General features: G+C 42.6%; 1 protein-coding gene across 1 annotated transcript in view; it reads left to right on the forward strand.

The window, feature by feature from the left end:
* nckap1l (NCK associated protein 1 like) overlaps positions 1-17,658 on the forward strand; it is a 50,229-nt gene that overhangs the window by 18,030 nt on the left and 14,541 nt on the right. Inside the window, exons 12-22 of the mRNA XM_056239417.1 lie at positions 633-742; positions 911-1,043; positions 1,121-1,202; positions 1,793-1,851; positions 6,434-6,579; positions 6,670-6,802; positions 7,859-7,978; positions 8,156-8,295; positions 8,377-8,508; positions 10,022-10,240; positions 12,858-12,988. Of these exons, the coding sequence (XP_056095392.1) occupies positions 633-742; positions 911-1,043; positions 1,121-1,202; positions 1,793-1,851; positions 6,434-6,579; positions 6,670-6,802; positions 7,859-7,978; positions 8,156-8,295; positions 8,377-8,508; positions 10,022-10,240; positions 12,858-12,988 (1,405 nt within the window). The remainder of the gene's footprint in view (positions 1-632; positions 743-910; positions 1,044-1,120; positions 1,203-1,792; positions 1,852-6,433; positions 6,580-6,669; positions 6,803-7,858; positions 7,979-8,155; positions 8,296-8,376; positions 8,509-10,021; positions 10,241-12,857; positions 12,989-17,658) is intronic.

Consider the following 17,658-nt stretch of genomic DNA (forward strand, 5'->3'; position numbering starts at 1 on the left):
TACTGTCGCTATGTCCGACAAGCTACGCTCCTCTCACACACACACACCATGTTCTCACGCAGTGAAAAATACATCGCGGACTGACAACACGCTGACAGACAGGACAGACCAGGTTACTTTTCGGTTACTTTTGATATTAAACATATTAAACAGTCTCACCTTTCAAATTTGGTAATTTTTTTAAAAGAAATTTAAACAATAAATACCGTTTTGTGGCTCTTTAATGTGTCGTGACAGATCGCTGTAGAGCATCAGTTAAAGCTGCTCGTGATCCGATCATCTCTTCCTTCTAGTTCATTTATAGCATCAAATAAACATGAATGAACATAAGAAGGAATGTTGTTTTAACCGCGGAAAGGCAGCAGTACATTCCGTTTTTCAAGTTCAAATCCTCCCATGTTAATCTACTAACTCTCCTGACTGCTTTGTCGGACAAAATGGAGGATGGCGAAGTATGATTGGTCAGATCACCTGTCAATCAAGCTCCCTGCGAAGGGTCAATTGCGACTTTATATTTCGCAGTTCTGACTTTATAACACACAATTTTGAGAAAAAAAGTCATAATTGTGAGATAAAAAGTCAAAATTACAAGCTTCCATAGATCTGTGTGCTGAACCCTGTGGTTGTTCTAGGCTTTATACGTGTTCATGGCGCTGTCGTTCTCCCGGGATGAAGTGCTCTGGCTCGTGCGACACGCAGAGAACATCCCGAAAACCAAGACACCGGAAGATTACGCAGACTCGTGAGTTTCATCCTGAGCACAACACAACTCAAACTCTGCACACTTTCCCAAGATCTGAAAAAAAAATCAAATTTTCATATTTTATAACATAGTTAGATTTTTTATTTATTTATTTCAAGTAGTAAAAATTGCCTCTAATTGAAGAATGTGTGTGTGTGTGTGATGCAGACAGTTGGCAGAGCTGCTGTTCCACATGGAGCGTCTGCGAGTTCTTCTGGTCCAGCACAGATACATCCTCCAGCGCTACCATCTCCAGTACCTGTCCCAGTACGATGCGCTCTTGCTCAACGACACCATACAGGTGCAGCTCTCCGTCCTCTCGCTGACACACACAACCAGACGTTTATGTGCCGTTCTCACTCCATCTTCTGGTTTCAGGGCATGTACGTGTGTCCGGAGGAAGAATCGGTTCTCATGTCGTCATTCGTCTCAACTCTTTCTGCAATGAGTCTCAAGCACTGTGAGTTCTGTCCCACGCACAGATCAACATGCATCGAGTACTTGTTCAGAACACACTTGTGGAAGCACAGACACATATATTGTATAATCGTGCAACGTGTAATATTCCTGTTTTTATGCCTGTCTAATAAATACATTCAAGGGATTATTGTTATTTCTTGCCTTGTTTTGCAGCTTCAGTGTCTTTAAAACTGTTTAGGGAATTAGTCACTGGGAGTGTGTGTGTGTGTGTGTGTGTGTGTGTGTGTGTGTGTGTGTGTGTGTGTGTGTGTGTGTGTGTGTGTGTGTGTGTGTGTGTGTGTGTGTGTGTGTGTGTGTGTGTGTGTGTGTGTGTGTGTGTGAGTAAAATATATGCCGTCTTGGTGAGCAGAAGTCACTTCTTTCAGAAACATTAAATCATCTCACCATTCCCAAAATTTTGAATGGTAGTGTATATTTCATAAATTTAAATATGATATGAGATGAAAGTCCCTTTCTGCCATCTGCCATCTTACAGTATATTAGATAAAATGTGTAGCAGGAATTCAGATCCAATTGTGACACACACATTTATTCGCTTTCTTAATATTCTTTGGTGTTTCTCTTTCCCAGTGGATGCAGGAGAAGAGTTTGACCTGAAACCATTCAGACTGGACTGGTTAAGACTTCAGGTACGGCTCGGATTGATCAATTATATACATTCATACGCCTATAATATTTATCAGAGTGGGAATCATGATTTTTATACATTGGTGATTGTGTGTGTGTGTGTACATCGTTGAGGTCGCGTCCAGACGCAGGTCCTTCATCAGATCTGGATACGGCCTGGATCCGGCTGACTTCAGTAAACCTTGGGATAAACAGATACACTAATATTAGCGTAGATGCCATTCTTCTTATGATGTAACGAGTACATCTGGATTTAAGGGAAGTGTTCCCAGTTCCGGCTGACCTAATCTATGCAGCCTAACATTGAATTATGGAAGTCTATAGTGTGTTATGTGTATGCTAGGTCAAAGTCAAGAGATGTGTTTTTAGTCTAGCTTTGAACTGACAGAGTGTGTCTGCTTCCCGGACAATGGTAGGAAGACTGTTCCAGAGTTTTGGTGCTAAATAGGAAAAGGATCTACCGCCTGCAGTCGATTTAGATATTCTAGGTATTATCAACTGGCCGGAGTTTAGAGATCGCAATAGACGTGAAGGACTATAATGCGTTAAGAGCTCGCTCAAGCACTGGAAGCTAAACCATTTAGTGCTTTGTAAGTAATCAACAATATTTTAACATTTATACCATGTTTAATAGGGAGCCAATGCAGTGTTACAATACAATACAATACACTTTTATTTGTATAGCACATTTAAAAACAACTGGCGTTGACCAAAGTGCTTAACAAAGCAGTAAAGGGTAGACAATACATGCACGAGACCAACAAGTACACATCAAAGAGAGAAAGACGGACTCATCAGGGTATATTAAAAGCTAGTGAGAAGAGGTGCGTTTTCAAAGAGGTTTTGAAGTGTCAGAGTTTGGGCAGATCTGATATTTGAGGGGAGGCTATTCCATAGCTTGGGTCCATAATCTGCGAAAGTACGGTCACCCCTATTTTTTAATCTGGTCCTAGGTACAGAAAGTAAGTTCGAATCCCCCGATCTTAGTGATCTTGATTTAATTTCTGGGTGAAGCAATTCAGATAGGTACTGGAGAGATAAATTCTGCAACGATTTAAAAACAAAAAGCGAAACTTAATTGGTAGCCAATGAAGCGAGATCAGAACCGGTGTAATATGTTCAAATTTACGTTTTCCTTTGAGGAGGCGTGCAGCTGCATTTTGGAATAATTGTAGACGGGTGATATGTTTCTGAGGAATTCCAATATATAAAGAATTACAATAGTCCAATCTGGATGTTATAAAAGCATGCATAGCTATCTCAAAAATGCTTACCAGACAAAAATGGCTTTACTTTAGCTAAGAGACGAAGGTGAAAGAAGCAGGATTTTACCACAGCACTTATCTGCTTTTCAAGGTTAAGGTGGTTATCAATCCAGACCCCCGGATTTCAAATACAGGTGGTACTGTAAGCTGACAACATTTGAAGGTCATAGGCATGAGTACTGCGATCACTGGGGCCAAACAGGACAATTTCCATCTTGTTTTCATTTAGACTCAAAAAGTTACCAGTAAGCCATAGTTTCAGTTCATTTATACAGTCCAGGCAAACTTTAGGGCAAACTTATCATCACGTTTTAGGGGCAAGTAAATTTGGGTATCATCAGCATATAGGTGGAAAGAAACCCCATGTTTAGTTAAAATAGAACCCAGAGGTAACATATACAGATTAAATAGTTCTGGCCCAAGGATAGAACCCTGCGGAACGCCGGACCCAAGTTTCATTTTAGATAAACACTGTTTCCCGATGCGAACAGAGTAGCTTCTGTTAGACAAATATGAGCGGAACCATTTCAACACCATGCCCCTAAAACCTGTACATGCTTCAAGACGAGAAATTAAAATATCATGGTCGACCAGGTCAAAAGCAGAGCTGAGGTCCAACATGACCAGAGCCACAGATTGCCCTGTGTCAGTGCTGAGCAAAATGTCATTCATGACTCGTAAAAGTGCAGATTCTGTACTATGACCTGATTTAAAACCAGACTGAAATTTCTCGTAAATCTGACTATCATTTAAAAAAAACTTGAGTTGGCTCAAAACAGTGTTGACAGAACCGGGCTAATATGGTCATACTTCCTGGTTCTGGTAAGAACTCGAGCGGCTGCGTTTTGGACCAGCTGGAGTTTGTTTATTAAGCGTGCAGGGCAACCACCCAGTAGAGCATTACAGTAATCTAGCCTTGAGCTCATGAACGCATGAACTAACTGTTCCACATTCGTCAATAAGGGCATATGACGTCATTTACATATATTTTTAAGATGGAAGAATGCTAGATGCTAGACACGTGACTTTCAAATGAAAGATTGCTATCAAAGAGCACACACACACACACACACACACCCACACACCCAGGTTCCTAACCGACGACGAAGACTTGACAGAGCCATCGAGTGTTAGACAGTGTTCTAGGTTATTACATGAGGAAGTTTTTTGTCCAATAATTAGAATCTCTGTTTTTTCAGAATTTAGTAGTAGGAAATTACTAGTCATCCAGTTTTATATCAGCTATGCATTCCATTAATTTTGTGAATTGGTAAAGTTTCATCAGGACGTGAAGAAATATACAGCTGAGTATCATCAGCATAACAGTGAAAACTAATGCCATGCTTCCTCATGATATCTCCTAATGGTAGATGCTATCACAGATGTGGTGTGTGTGTGTTCTTCAGGTGTTGTGTGTGTGTGTTCTTCAGGTGTTGTGTGTGTGTGTGTGTGTGTGTGTGTGTGTGTGTGTGTGTGTGTGTGTGTGTGTGTGTGTGTGTGTGTTCTTCAGGTGTGTGTTCTTCAGGTGTTGTGTGTGTGTGTGTTCTTCAGGTGCTGTGTGTGTTCTTCAGGTGTTGTGTGTGTGTTCTTCAGGTGTTGTGTGTGTGTTCTTCAGGTGTTGTGTGTGTTCTTCAGGTGCTGTGTGTGTTCTTCAGGTGTTGTGTGTGTGTTCTTCAGGTGTTGTGTGTGTGTTCTTCAGGTGTTGTGTGTGTTCTTCAGGTGCTGTGTGTGTTCTTCAGGTGTTGTGTGTGTGTTCTTCAGGTGTTGTGTGTGTTCTTCAGGTGCTGTGTGTGTGTTCTTCAGGTGTTGTGTGTGTTCTTCAGGTGTTGTGTGTGTGTTCTTCAGGTGTTGTGTGTGTTCTTCAGGTGTTGTGTGTGTGTTCTTCAGGTGTTGTGTGTGTGTTCTTCAGGTGCTGTGTGTGTTCTTCAGGTGTTGTGTGTGTGTTCTTCAGGTGCTGTGTGTGTTCTTCAGGTGTTGTGTGTGTTCTTCAGGTGTTGTGTGTGTGTTCTTCAGGTGCTGTGTGTGTTCTTCAGGTGCTGTGTGTGTTCTTCAGGTGTTGTGTGTGTGTTCTTCAGGTGTTGTGTGTGTGTGTTCTTCAGGTGTTGTGTGTGTGTTCTTCAGGTGTTGTGTGTGTTCTTCAGGTATTGTGTGTGTGTTCTTCAGGTGTTGTGTGTGTGTTCTTCAGGTGCTGTGTGTGTTCTTCAGGTGCTGTGTGTGTTCTTCAGGTGTTGTGTGTGTGTTCTTCAGGTGCTGTGTGTGTTCTTCAGGTGTTGTGTGTGTGTTCTTCAGGTGTTGTGTGTGTGTTCTTCAGGTGTTGTGTGTGTTCTTCAGGTATTGTGTGTGTGTTCTTCAGGTGTTGTGTGTGTGTTCTTCAGGTGCTGTGTGTGTTCTTCAGGTGTTGTGTGTGTTCTTCAGGTGTTGTGTGTGTGTTCTTCAGGTGCTGTGTGTGTTCTTCAGGTGTTGTGTGTGTGTTCTTCAGGTGCTGTGTGTGTGTTCTTCAGGTATTGTGTGTGTGTTCTTCAGGTGTTGTGTGTGTTCTTCAGGTGTTGTGTGTGTTCTTCAGGTATTGTGTGTGTGTTCTTCAGGTGTCGTGTGTGTGTTCTTCAGGTGCTCTGTGTGTTCTTCAGGTGTTGTGTTTGTGTTCTTCAGGTGTTGTGTGTGTTCTTCAGGTATTGTGTGTGTGTTCTTCAGGTGTTGTGTGTGTGTTCTTCAGGTATTGTGTGTGTTCTTCAGGTATTGTGTGTGTGTTCTTCAGGTGTTGTGTGTGTGTTCTTCAGGTGCTGTGTGTGTTCTTCAGGTATTGTGTGTGTGTTCTTCAGGTGTTGTGTGTGTTCTTCAGGTGTTGTGTGTGTTCTTCAGGTATTGTGTGTGTGTTCTTCAGGTGTTGTGTGTGTGTTCTTCAGGTGCTCTGTGTGTTCTTCAGGTGTTGTGTGTGTTCTTCAGGTGTTGTGTGTGTGTTCTTCAGGTGCTCTGTGTGTTCTTCAGGTGTTGTGTTTGTGTTCTTCAGGTGTTGTGTGTGTTCTTCAGGTATTGTGTGTGTGTTCTTCAGGTGTTGTGTGTGTTCTTCAGGTGTTGTGTGTGTTCTTCAGGTGTTGTGTGTGTTCTTCAGGTATTGTGTGTGTGTTCTTCAGGTGTTGTGTGTGTGTTCTTCAGGTGCTCTGTGTGTTCTTCAGGTGTTGTGTTTGTGTTCTTCAGGTGTTGTGTGTGTTCTTCAGGTATTGTGTGTGTGTTCTTCAGGTGCTGTGTGTGTTCTTCAGGTGTTGTGTGTGTTCTTCAGGTGTTGTGTGTGTTCTTCAGGTGTTGTGTGTGTGTTCTTCAGGCGTACACCAGTGTGGGTAAAGCGTCTCTGGCTCTGAAGGATTACCCTGAGCTCGCTAAGATCATGAACATGGCCCAGTTCCACACCCGGATGATGGACACGGTGAACGAGCTCCTCTGTGAGACGGCCGATCTCTCCATCCTCTGGTGAGTCTCTTCTGAGATGTTCTGTCAATCCACTGAGCTTTAATAAAAGAAAATGGACTCTTCTTGATTTCTGCTGCCTGTGATCTTCAGTTTCCACTCGCGTGTGTTTGAGAAGATGTTCTCTCAGAGCGGCGAGGACGTGTCTATGCAACGGTACCTGATGGCGTTCCCTCTCGTCTGCTCACACTTCAGCCAGAGTCTCCATGCACTCTGTCCCGAGGAGGTCAGTGCTCTCTATAGCAGGGTACTGCAAGTGAGCTTTAAATAATTAATGAAAAGCAAAGTTACATTAATCCCCCCCCCCCCCCCCCCCCCCACACCATATATATATATATTTTTTTTTTCTGATCCGAAAAACTGTAAATGGTCCGAACCGTGAGTTTTGTGATCAGTTGCACCACTATTTTACTGCTATCTGTTTTAAGAGCACATATTCAGCTTTTCTCCATCTGTGTTTAGTGTGTGATGTTGCTGTTTGATCATGAACAAGCTCCAGTTCTCCTCTATATCAGTGTCAGTGTTCCTGAACTCCCGAAACGCCTCCATTAGTCTTGAGTTTCTCCCGGGAACGAACGCGTCACAATATTCCTCATTATAATAATTAATACGCAGAATAAAGGGGCGGGGCCTGGTTGAGTTAGTTAGTAGTGTGTTAAACTGGCGGTTATGGGAAGGGGCGGGACATTTCCCAAACACCCTCGAAGCGCTCGACCAATCACAACACACTGCTCCAGCCGACCAATCAGAGCACAGTGTGCTTTTCAGAAGGAGGGGCTTCATAGAGACAGAAAGTAAACAGAGCGTTACTGACAGACTGGGAAGAGAGGAGCCGCAACAATGGAGAATATGAGGAGAATAATCAACATTCAAGCAGGAAAACCTGTTCTAGTGGAGCCTGAAACAACATCCAGACTGTGTAAAACAGCATAATATGTCGTTTAAGGAAAATGAAAGGGGTATGTCACCAAAAAAAAGATTTACTCACCCTCAAGTTGTTCCAAACCTATTTAAATTTCTTTGTTCTGTTGAACACAAAGGAAGATATTTTGGTTCTGGGCCACCATTGACTATGTTTTTCCCCAAAACGCCCCAAAATGGTTTGGTTACAAACTTTCTTCAAAATCTCTTCATTTGTGTTCAGCAGAACAAAGAAATTCATACAGGTTAGAAACAACTTGAGGCGGAGTAAATGATGGCAGAATTTGTAGACTATCCCTTCAATAGATCATTTTCAATGATGTTCTGTCCTATTGTTCTTGTGTGTGTGTGCGTGGGCTAGACGGAAGAGATGGAGAAGCAAAGCTTGAAGCTGTGTGTGGCGTTCCTGGAGGAGATCTCCCGCCAGACGTGTACGGTTGTGCTGGAGATATGTGCCGAACAGTGTAACCTAAACGAGAAGGTACAGAAGACAGTTCTCTAAAATCTACTGAACTCAGTGTGAACATCAACCTAATCTAAATTAAAATGAAAGTAGTCTGGTTTTAGGTTAAAGAATATATATAGTGTAGTTAAAAAAAATGGACATGAATGCCCAAAAATCAAAAAAGCCAGTAAACCCACGAGTGTTGTGTTTTAGTTATTGCCCAAACACAGCGCCGAGACCATCAGCACAGCGCGCAACAAGAAGCTGAAGAAACCGGTACCAAAGAGAGGAGACGTGCCGAAAGAGAAACCAGGGACGGAAAGCCTCAGGAAGGACAGAGCCTTCGTCACAAAGTATGCATCATCCGACAGATTCAGTATAGATATGATCTTTCATATATGGATGTGCCAGCTGACGGCTCTCTTCTGTTGCAGTCTGGACAAGATGCACCTGGCGCTGACAGAACTGTGCGCTTCCTTCAGCGTCTGCGCTGACTTCACAGTCTTCAAACACATCGTTGTGCCGGGCGAGTTCCTGCTCACACAGCTGGAGATCAGACTCAACAAGTACACTCACTTCTGTAGTGTTCACTGTGAAACTGCACTGATGAGTTTGAGGAACATCCTCTCAGAGGAATCTTCTTAAAGGAATATCCCAGGTTACGTCGCTTTATTTAAACAACAGACTGATCTCATAAAATGGCGTATGAATGACACGCGAATTCGTATTTCTATTTTTGGCGTGCTATCAACACGCATAATCGCTTTTCAGCGTGTTTATCAACGCCTTTGACTTAACGTACATTACTGTATATATCAATATATGACCTACCCCAACCCCGTCCCTAAACCTACCCGTCACTGGGGTTAATGCCATTTATGAGTCTTCCCCTACCATCCTAGGAAAAGAAATATCGCACCACAGACGTAGATATACTTTTTGCTTCGTTTCGCTCGGACATTTAACGGCGTACACATACACGCAAAATATGACGGTTCGTTTCGGCGTGGACACACACGCGGATAGCTCAAAATGCGTATAGATAACACGCCACTCAACATGACATCATGACTTTGCGTAAACATACACGCCACTTTCAAGTCAAGTGGCGTGTTATCTATACGCATTTTGAGCTATCCGCGTGTACGTCCACGCCGAAATCTTTTGCGTGTATGTCTACGCCGTTAAATGTCCGAGTGAAACGAAGCAAAATCTATATCTACATCTGTGGTGCGATATTTGTTTTCCTAGGATGGTAGGGGAAGACTCATAAATGGTATTAACCCCAGTGACGGGTAGGTTTAGGGACGGGGTTGGGGTAGGTCATATATTGATATATACAGTAATGTAACGTTAAGTCAAAGGCGTTGATAAACACGCTGAAAAGCGATTATGCGTGTTGATAGCACGCCAAAAATGGAAATACGAATTGGCGTGTCATACATACGCCATTTCATGAGATCAGTCTACGCCACTTGACTTGAAAGTGGCGTGTATGTTTACGCAAAGTCATGATGTCATGTTGTAAACAAATAAAATCAAGATTATCATGAAGTGCAAACAATGAAACCAGACATGGGAGGCTAAATTTTTTTTTTATAATTTTATGTTAAATTATGTAAAATTGCGTGTTGTTTTAGGGTTTTAGGCATCATGGCTATAAAGTTGTAAAATTAGACGTTAAACAGAAAAGGTTAGGAAGCGAACTTTTAATGACTTCTGCCGTCTCAATGCTTCCCCGCTGAACAGCACAGATCTGCAGGACAGGGGTCGTCTCAAGGGCTTCACCAGGTGGCTGTCTTGTGGTTATACTTCTAAAGCAGATTATTTTAACGTTTACAGCCTCAACATTCATTTCACTTACATTGTACATGCCTCATTCTAATCAGGACTTCTGGACGTTTCATCAACTTTATGCCACAAGTAAAGTTCTCAAACCGGAATATTCCTTTAAAGGCTTGTTTGAGAGTGTTCACAACTGTAAAATATAGATGAAAAAGCATTTCGTTATCTCAATTATTATCATTAATCTCAACGGAGAGCACTGTTTGGTTCAGCCTAACCCGTGGAGATTTGCAGGGTGATCGTGCAGATGGCGGGGTATAACCAGAGCACCCACGAGATCGCCCGTCCCTCCGACCTGCTGGCCGGGATCCAGGCGTATGCTTCCAGTCTCCAGTGCCTCAGCTGTTACATCAGCATCGACGTGGCTCGGCTCGTGAAGAGCGTCCTGCTTCAGCAGACCCAGCCTCTCGACTCGTACGGGGCGCAGACCATCACGACTCTCTACACTAACTGGTGAGACCTCAGAGGGTTCCTCAGCTTCCAGGGCCAGACACCTGTGTGTCCCGCAGTTCCCAGCCGCTGGTTAAAGAGTCATTACTAACCGTTTAGACCAGGAATGATCAAACCCAAGATGAGAACGAGGTCACAGCAGCGAAACGCAAACTGTTCAGGCCGTGCCACCTTTCAGAAAATCATATTTCCTCCAGCTTTTCCAGCTTTAGAGCGTAATCGTACAGCAATATATCACGCAATTCAGACTTTATAACACACAGTTGCGACTTTATATTGTGAAATTCTGACTTTATATCACAATTCTGACGTTATAACAATTGCGACTTTATATCACGCAATTCTGACTTTATAACACAATTGCGACTTTATATCACGCAATTCAGACTTTATAACACACAGTTGCGACTTTATATTGTGAAATTCTGACTTTATATCACAATTCTGACGTTATAACAATTGCGACTTTATATCACGCAATTCTGACTTTATAACACAATTGCGACTTTATATCACGCAATTCTGACTTTATAACACACAATTACAACTTTATATCACACAATTCTGACTTTATAACACAATTGCGACTTTATATCACACAATTCTGACTTTATAACACACAATTACAACTTTATATCACACAATTCTGACTTTATAACACACAATTGCGACTTTATATCACGCAATTCTGACTTTATAACACACAATTACAACTTTATATCACACAATTCTGACTTTATAACACACAATTGCAACTTTATATCACGCAATTCTGACTTTATAACACACAATTACAACTTTATATCACACAATTCTGACTTTATAACACAATTGCGACTTTATATCACACAATTCTGACTTTATAACACACAATTGCAACTTTATATCACGCAATTCTGACTTTATAACACACAATTACAACTTTATATCACACAATTCTGACTTTATAACACAATTGCGACTTTATATCACACAATTCTGACTTTATAACACAATTGCGACTTTATATCACACAATTCTGACTTTATAACACAATTGCGACTTTATATCACACAATTCTGACTTTATAACACAATTGCGACTTTATATCACACAATTCTGACTTTATAACACACAATTACAACTTTATATCACACAATTCTGACTTTATGCCACACAATTGCGACTTTATATCACGCAATTCTGACTTTATAACACACAATTACAACTTTATATCACACAATTCTGACTTTATAACACACAATTGCGACTTTAAATCACACAATTCTGACTTTATTACACACAATTACAACTTTATATCACACAATTCTGACTTTATAACACAATTGCGACTTTATATCACGCAATTCTGACTTTATAACACAATTGCGACTTTATATCACGCAATTCTGACTTTATAACACAATTGCGACTTTATATCACGCAATTCTGACTTTATAACACAATTGCGACTTTATATCACACAATTCTGACTTTATAACACACAATTGTGACTTTATATCACACAATTCTGACTTTATAACACAATTGCGACTTTATATCACACAATTCTGACTTTATAACACACAATTACAACTTTATATCACACAATTCTGACTTTATAACACACAATTGCGACTTTATATCACGCAATTCTGACTTTATAACACACAATTACAACTTTATATCACACAATTCTGACTTTATTACACACAATTACAACTTTATATCACACAATTCTGACTTTATAACACAATTGCGACTTTATATCACACAATTCTGACTTTATAACACACAATTACAACTTTATATCACACAATTCTGACTTTATAACACAATTGCGACTTTATATCACACAATTCTGACTTTATAACACAATTGCGACTTTATAACACAATGTATTGTATTTTTTCAGAAGGTGATTAAGTGCAGATGCTTTGTGTGCGCTGTGTGTGAATATTGTAGTTCTAGAATAATTATGAGCATTTACTCATCTCACTTGCACAAATTCAGTATTCCTCAAAATGAATAAAAACAGTGAAATGGAAAAAATTCAGAATATCACCCAAACCTGCAATTAAATATGCTAAATAATACAAATATACTTTATGTATTTAATCTCACTTTATTAACCATTGTCTTTGCTTCTGACCTTCGATGATCCACTTCAAGCGTTCTAAAATGCAAAAATGACTTTAGATAAACATCACATTTGTGCTTCATTTTTTTATTGCTATGATCCAGAATGACATCACAAGTGACGGGTTTATTGAGCGGCGCCCTCTACTGTAAAGGAGTGAATGCGCATTTTTCAGCCTGAGGCTTATTCATTTCAACTTTAGTGTGAAAGAGCCTTTAAATGAAAAAGCTATATTTTGGCCCGAACAAGCCTAGTTCAGGTGAGAACTAGTAAAAATGCATTACTTTCCAAAAAAGCAACTAAGTAACACAATTAGTTACTTTTAAAAGGAACTTTCCCCAACACTGCTGACTATTCAGGAATGACACAGCTGACTGCTTTATGAGCGAGTCATTGACCACATACAGTCGTGCTGTGGTTCTAGATATGGGATTTGTGGTTTAATGTTTTCTGGTCTCTGGTGTAAATGTGGATGCTGTGTTTGTGTTCTCCTGTGGTCAGGTATCTGGAGGGTCTCCTGCGCCAGGCCAGCAGCGCTCTCATAGTCCACTGTCCCACCATACAGTGCTTCATCAACCAGAACACTGAGAATGAGCAGAGCTTTCGCGCTGAGGAATACTCCGACATCGGTGGTGAGATCAAAATTAAGATATTTCAGCTAAATATTAGGGCTAAATAGTTTATTTTACATTTTTCACTAGCCACTGCATCTGTATACCCCTTCAGCTTCATTTCCATACATGCATCCTTAAAGGGGACATGCAATGCAGTTTCACATATTATATAATGATTCTCAAGGTTAGTTTATGAAAGTTTTGACAGTTTATGCACCAAAAAAGGTCCAATATTTGTAACAATTATTATTTTCATCTTCATTTTCAAACACTTATTTTCGAAGAGCATTACCTCTTGCAGTAATGGAAGTAAACACTCGCTGCTGTGATTGGCTAACTTCATCAACACTCGCTGCTGTGATTGGCTAACTTCATCAACACTCGCTGCTGTGATTGGCTAACTTCATCAACACTCGCTGCTGTGATTGGCTAACTTCATCAACACTCGCTGCTGTGATTGGCTAACTTCATCGACACACTGCTGTGATTGGCTAACTTCATCAACACTCGCTGCTGTGATTGGCTAACTTCATCGACACTCGCTGCTGTGATTGGCTAACTTCATCGACACTCGCTGCTGTGATTGGCTAACTTCATCGACACTCGCTGCTGTGATTGGCTAACTTCATCAACACTCGCTGCTGTGATTGGCTAACTTCATTAACACACTGCTGTGATTGGCTAACTTCATCAACACTCGCTGCTGTGATTGGCTAACTTCATCGACACTCGCTGCTGTGATTGGCTAACTTCATCGACACTCGCTGCTGTGATTGGCTAACTTCATCGACACTCGCTGCTGTGATTGGCTAACTTCATCAACACACTGCTGTGATTGGCTAACTTCATCGACACTCGCTGCTGTGATTGGCTAACTTCATCAACACTCGCTGCTGTGATTGGCTAACTTCATCAACACTCGCTGCTGTGATTGGCTAACTTCATCAACACACTGCTGTGATTGGCTAACTTCATCAACACACTGCTGTGATTGGCTAACTTCATCAACACACTGCTGTGATTGGCTAACTACATCAACACACTGCTGTGATTGGCTAACTTCATCAACACACTGCTGTGATTGGCTAACTTCATCAACACACTGCTGTGATTGGCTAACTTCATCGACACTCGCTGCTGTGATTGGCTAACTTCATCAACACTCGCTGCTGTGATTGGCTAACTTCATCAACACACTGCTGTGATTGGCTAACTTCATCAACACACTGCTGTGATTGGCTAACTTCATCAACACACTGCTGTGATTGGCTAACTTCATCGACACTCGCTGCTGCGATTGGCTAACTTCATCGACACTCGCTGCTGCGATTGGCTAACTTCATCGACACTCGCTGCTGTGATTGGCTAACTTCATCAACACACTGCTGTGATTGGCTAACTTCATCGACACTCGCTGCTGTGATTGGCTAACTTCATCAACACACTGTTGTGATTGGCTAACTTCATCGACACTCGCTGCTGTGATTGGCTAACTTCATCAACACTCGCTGCTGTGATTGGCTAACTTCATCAACACACTGCTGTGATTGGCTAACTTCATCAACACTCGCTGCTGTGATTGGCTAACTTCATCGACACTCGCTGCTGTGATTGGCTAACTTCATCGACACTCGCTGCTGTGATTGGCTAACTTCATCGACACTCGCTGCTGTGATTGGCTAACTTCATCGACACTCGCTGCTGTGATTGGCTAACTTCATCGACACTCGCTGCTGTGATTGGCTAACTTCATCGACACTCGCTGCTGTGATTGGCTAACTTCATCGACACTCGCTGCTGTGATTGGCTAACTTCATCGACACTCGCTGCTGTGATTGGCTAACTTCATCAACACACTGCTGTGATTGGCTAACTTCATCGACACTCGCTGCTGTGATTGGCTAACTTCATCGACACTCGCTGCTGCGATTGGCTAACTTCATCGACACTCGCTGCTGCGATTGGCTAACTTCATCGACACTCGCTGCTGCGATTGGCTAACTTCATCGACACTCGCTGCTGCGATTGGCTAACTTCATCGACACTCGCTGCTGCGATTGGCTAACTTCATCGACACTCGCTGCTGCGATTGGCTAACTTCATCGACACTCGCTGCTGCGATTGGCTAACTACATCGACACTCGCTGCTGCGATTGGCTAACTTCATCGACACTCGCTGCTGCGATTGGCTAACTTCATCGACACTCGCTGCTGTGATTGGCTAACTACATCGACACTCGCTGCTGTGATTGGCTAACTTCATCGACACTCGCTGCTGTGATTGGCTAACTTCATCGACACTCGCTGCTGTGATTGGCTAACTTCATCGACACTCGCTGCTGTGATTGGCTAACTTCATCGACACTCGCTGCTGTGATTGGCTAACTTCATCGACACTCGCTGCTGTGATTGGCTAACTTCATCGACACTCGCTGTTGTGATTGGCTAACTTCATCGACACTCGCTGCTGTGATTGGCTAACTTCATCGACACTCGCTGCTGTGATTGGCTAACTTCATCGACACTCGCTGCTGTGATTGGCTAACTTCATCGACACTCGCTGCTGTGATTGGCTAACTTCATCGACACTCGCTGCTGTGATTGGCTAACTTCATCGACACTCGCTGCTGTGATTAATTTGTTACATTTATATAGCGCTTTATCTGGGACCTCAAAGCGCTTTACAAGGAAGGGGGAATCTCCTCAATCACCACCAATGTGCAGCATCCACCTGGATGATGCGACGGCAGCCATATTGCGCCAGTACGCTCACCACACACCAGCTTACTGGTGGAGAGGAGATAGTGATGAAGCCAATCAGTATATGGGGATGATTAGGAGGCCATGATGGACAGAGGCCAATGGGCAGATTTGGCCAGGATGCCGGGGTTACACCCCTACTCTTTCGAAAGACATCCTGGGATTTTTAATGACCACAGAGAGTCAGGACCTCGGTTTAACGTCTCATCCGAAGGATGGTGCTCTTTTGACAGTACAGTGTCCCCAACACTATACTGGGGCGTTAGGACCCACACAGACAGCAGGGAGAGCACCCCCTGCTGGCCTCACTAACACCTCTTCCAGCAGCAACCTGGTTTTCTCATGAGGTCTCCCATCCAGGTACTAACCAGGCTCAGCCCTGCTTAGCTTCAGTGGGCAACCAGTCTTGGGCTACAGGGTGATATGGCTGCTAAATTGGCTAACTTCATCGACACTCGCTGCTGTGATTGGCTAACTTCATCGACACTCGCTGCTGTGATTGGCTAACTTCATCAACACTCGCTGCTGTGATTGGCTAACTTTATCGACACTCGCTGCTGTGATTGGCTAACTTCATCAACACTCACTGCTGTGATTGGCTAACTTCATCGACACTCGCTGCTGTGATTGGCTAACTTCATCAACACTCGCTGCTGTGATTGGCTAACTTCATCAACACTCGCTGCTGTGATTGGCTAACTTCATCAACACTCGCTGCTGTGATTGGCTAACTTCATCAACACTCGCTGCTGTGATTGGCTAACTTCATCAACACTCGCTGCTGTGATTGGCTAACTTCATCAACACTCGCTGCTGTGATTGGCTAACTTCATCAACACTCGCTGCTGTGATTGGCTAACTTCATCAACACTCGCTGCTGTGATTGGCTAACTTCATCACCACTCACTGCTGTGATTGGCTAACTTCATCGACACTCGCTGCTGTGATTGGCTAACTTCATCGACACTCGCTGCTGTGATTGGCTAACTTCATCGACACTCGCTGCTGTGATTGGCTAACTTCATCAACACTCGCTGCTGTGATTGGCTAACTTCATCGACACTCGCTGCTGTGATTGGCTAACTTCATCAACACCCGCTGCTGTGATTGGCTAACTTCATCAACACCCACTGCTGTGATTGGCTAACTTCATCGACACTCGCTGCTGTGATTGGCTAACTTCATCGACACTCGCTGCTGTGATTGGCTAACTTCATCAACACTCGCTGCTGTGATTGGCTAACTTCATCGACACTCGCTGCTGTGATTGGCTAACTTCATCGACACTCGCTGCTGTGATTGGCTAACTTCATCAACACTCACTGCTGTGATTGGCTAACTTCATCAACACTCGCTGTTGTGATTGGCTAACTTCATCGACACTCGCTGCTGTGATTGGCTAACTTCATCGACACTCGCTGCTGTGATTGGCTAACTTCATCGACACTCGCTGCTGTGATTGGCTAACTTCATCGACACTCGCTGCTATGATTGGCTAACTTCATCGACACTCGCTGCTGTGATTGGCAAACTTCATCGACACTCGCTGCTGTGATTGGCTAACTTTATCAACACTCGCTGCTGTGATTGGCTAACTTCATCGCACCACATCCATGCCCCCTTTTAAAGCATGTCATGTGTTTTGATACTCAAGATGGCAAGCGCTGTGACAGAGCCAGAGATGTTTAAGCCTGATTTAGATCCTGAGGCAGAAGAAATTTAAATAACGCAACCACAATGATTGCAACAGTCAAACACTAGCGAGTAGCTATACATTGTGTGAAGGGTTAAAATAGCAACAGTAACATAAAATACAAAGTTTTGTCATGAAACTCTAGATGGCGCATCAGCAGCCATCAATAAGTATTGCATATCTATTCCGCCACAACCAAATGCATTATGTAGTTAGTAGTTAGTAAATGCATTAT

Source organism: Rhinichthys klamathensis, unplaced genomic scaffold (assembly GCF_029890125.1).
Source record: "Rhinichthys klamathensis goyatoka isolate OS25496 unplaced genomic scaffold, OSU_Roscu_1.1 h1tg000562l_1, whole genome shotgun sequence".
Taxonomy (NCBI): domain Eukaryota; kingdom Metazoa; phylum Chordata; class Actinopteri; order Cypriniformes; family Leuciscidae; genus Rhinichthys; species Rhinichthys klamathensis.